The sequence below is a fragment of the Papaver somniferum genome, chromosome 9 (genome assembly GCF_003573695.1).
Source record: "Papaver somniferum cultivar HN1 chromosome 9, ASM357369v1, whole genome shotgun sequence".
Lineage (NCBI taxonomy): Eukaryota > Viridiplantae > Streptophyta > Magnoliopsida > Ranunculales > Papaveraceae > Papaver > Papaver somniferum.
In genome coordinates this window covers 26,482,248-26,485,307 of record NC_039366.1, presented here as the reverse complement: position 1 = coordinate 26,485,307, position 3,060 = coordinate 26,482,248, and the positions used below count along the sequence as shown (strand labels likewise).

The following is a 3,060-nucleotide window of genomic DNA, read 5'->3' as shown; positions in this document are numbered from 1 at the left end:
CTTATAAATTTAGTATGGGTATGTAAATTATAGACAAGGTAACCTTTATAACTATGAGGATAACCAAGGAAAATACAAGGGAAAGCCCGAGCATCAAATTTATGTTTGACATGAATATTACGAGCAAAGCATAAACAACCAAAAACCCGAAGAGACAAATAGTTTGGAACTTTACCAATTAACATCTCATGTGGAGATTTATTTCCAAGAACAGGAGATGGCATTTTGTTGATTAAAAAGGCTGCGGTTAGCACGCACTCCCCCCAAAATCTTAGGGGTAAAGATGCTTGAAAACGTAGTGCACGAGCAACATCCATTAGATGTCGGTGTTTCCGTTCAACTACACTGTTTTGTTGTGGAGTATCCACACAAGATCGCTGGTGTGTAATACCATTATCAGTAAACCAATTTTGAAGATCTTTGGCGAGAAACTCTGCACCATTATCAGACTGAAATTTTTGTAATTGGGGCAAAATAAATGAACCAGAACCACTAAACAATCGTCGTATTGGCTGGGAAAATTGATTAGTAACATGATTAAAAAAATATTTGAGATGAGTTAAAGTTTCAGATTTAACTTTCATCAGAAATATCCATGTGCAACGAGTAAAATCATCAACGATCGTTAAAAAATATCGAGCACCATTGAGAGAAGGAACCGAAAAAGGTCCCCAAATATCCGAATGGATCAATTCAAAAGGACGAGTACTGAAAGAAGAACTTGTATTAAATTTCAAACGTGATTGTTTTGCACGAGGGCATACATCACAAACATGATCAAAACTAGATGAAATGGAATCAACTTGACTACATAAAAAACGAAACCTAGCTAAACTAGGATGTCCCAGGCGACAATGCCAGACATCAAACTTTTTATTCTTAAAAAATGATAAGATATTTGATAGACGAAATTGATAGAGACCACCAAAAATCGATCGAAAAATTGATAAGTAATCACCCTGACCAATCGTCCTCAATGTCAACCGGTCCTGAAATGTACAAGAATCGATCGAAAAATTAACTAAACAATCCGAAGACCGTGTTAGTTGACTAACAGATATAAGATTAAAATGGAAGGTTGGTATAAAATAGACATTGTATAGGCATAATAGTGGTGAAAATTCAACCGTGCCAACATATTGAACACTAGATAAACTACCATCAGGTAATTGCACTTCACAATTTTTAGGAGCAGCAGTATAAGTTTTGAAAAAGAAAGAGAGCAACAAACATGGTGTGTAGCACCACTGTCAATAAACCATTGAGATTGAAATTGAGAAGTGGATAGAATCTTACCAGTGAGGTTAACAGTTGGAGGAAGGGATTGATCACCGTTTGAGTTCTTGAGAAGTGACAAGAGTCCACGATATTAGTCTGCTGTGAAGTTTGGAATTATAGTATCAGAAGAAGAAGCTCCAAAATCAGGGGTTGAAGCAACCACAAATGGACGATCTCTGCTGTTGGTGTTGTTGTTCTTACGAGGTGGATAACCAACAAGTTTGAAACAACGTGACTTGGAGTGACCAGGAATCTTACAGTGATCACAAAAATACTTCGATCGTTTGTTAGTATCAACAGATAAGGAACTCACATCAGAACGGAATACCTGGAGAGCAGCAGCATCAATAGAGGGTCTGGAATGACCTTGCATATTTTGTTGCACCTCCTCCTGACGAACCAAGTTATGGATTGTGCGAACAGTTGGGAAGGTTTCTCGCTGCAAGATATTGCTTCGGAGGTTAGAGAATCGATCATTGAGACTTTGGAGAAACTCCATAGCCCGATCCTGATCGATAAATTCAAGGGTTTGCTTGCTGGCTCCGCATACGCAGTTTGGCATAGGACGAATGGAATCTATTTCATCCCATAAGGCTCTAATGGTGGTGTAGTGAGAAGACAATGGTTGATCAGTTTGTTTGAGGGAAGAAATGGATTGCTTAAGTTGGAAAAGCTTGGGAGCACTTGTTTCAGAAAAACGCTCTTTCAAATCCTTCCAAACAACCAATGAAGAGGGTAAGTAATCAATAGTTGCTTTGATCTGAGGAATAGTAGAGTGACATATCCAACTGGAAACAAGGTCATCAGCGCGTTTCCAGTTGTTGTGGTCTTCAACATCATCTTTTGAAGAAGGTTCAATAAGGACGCCATTAACGAAACCTAATTTGTTTTTAGCACTAAGAGCTTTTGTTATCCCACAAACCCAAGTGGGATAGTTGTCACCATTCATAAGAGGTTGAACTAACACAGAGGTGGGGTTATCCGATGGATGGACAAAATAAGGATGAAATGGATCGAGTGTTTTGGTAATGGTTTTAACAGGGGTTTTTGGAGTTTTTGGATCTTCATCATGAACAAGGAGATCTCCAGCCATGGTACAAAGTTGGGTTTAGGTTAAAATAGGATCGAACCTGTTGAAAGTGATACCATAAAGAATTTCTGAGTTTATGGTTTTGAACTTGTTAATTTTATTGATTCAATACATTCGTATTTATACATATACAAAGAGAAGTAAACAACTGATTGTAACAACTTTGACTAAGTTGTTGATGACTAAGTTAATCTCTATCGACTACAACAGAAGATATATACATATGTTGTTGTAGAACCAGTATGTTGCTGTAGAACCGGAGTGAGCCGGAGATAAGTCAAATGTGGTGTAGAACGTCGACTATATTTCATTAAACTCAAATGTTATGATAAAAATGAAATGCAGTATATTTTTCTAATGAGAACAACCCACCATTAATTAATGCCAAAATATCTACGGGTAAGATATTTTGTGAAGAATACATACCCCAAATCAACTCTATTGAGAAGAAGAAGATAGTGGTACGGCAGTACCTGGCATTTTGACGCCCATACCACAAATCAACTCTGAACCATTTCTTGAGCAGAGAAGTTATGGTACAATGGTAATCTTACTGTAGATGGTGGATTTTTGACAAAGGCTAAATTCGTCAACTCATAATTATACGAAGCTCTGATTCAGCAATCAGACGTGAGTATCGAGACACGGGTCTCTCATCGAATTCTCAACGGAGAGTACTTTCTCTTAGAGTA

General features: G+C 37.6%; 1 protein-coding gene across 1 annotated transcript; it reads right to left on the bottom strand.

Annotated features, from left to right (window-relative positions):
* Positions 1 to 1,369: 1,369 nt before the first annotated feature.
* Positions 1,370 to 2,371, bottom strand: LOC113311628. The gene has a single exon (XM_026560441.1). It carries the CDS (start codon positions 2,369 to 2,371, stop codon positions 1,370 to 1,372), a length of 1,002 nt encoding a protein of 333 aa, XP_026416226.1.
* Positions 2,372 to 3,060: the final 689 nt, after the last annotated feature.

What these genes read in the sequence shown, in the direction of transcription:
- LOC113311628 (XM_026560441.1), bottom strand. Translation starts at nt 2,371, where the DNA reads ATGGCTGGAGATCTCCTTGTTCATGATGAAGATCCAAAAACTCCAAAA.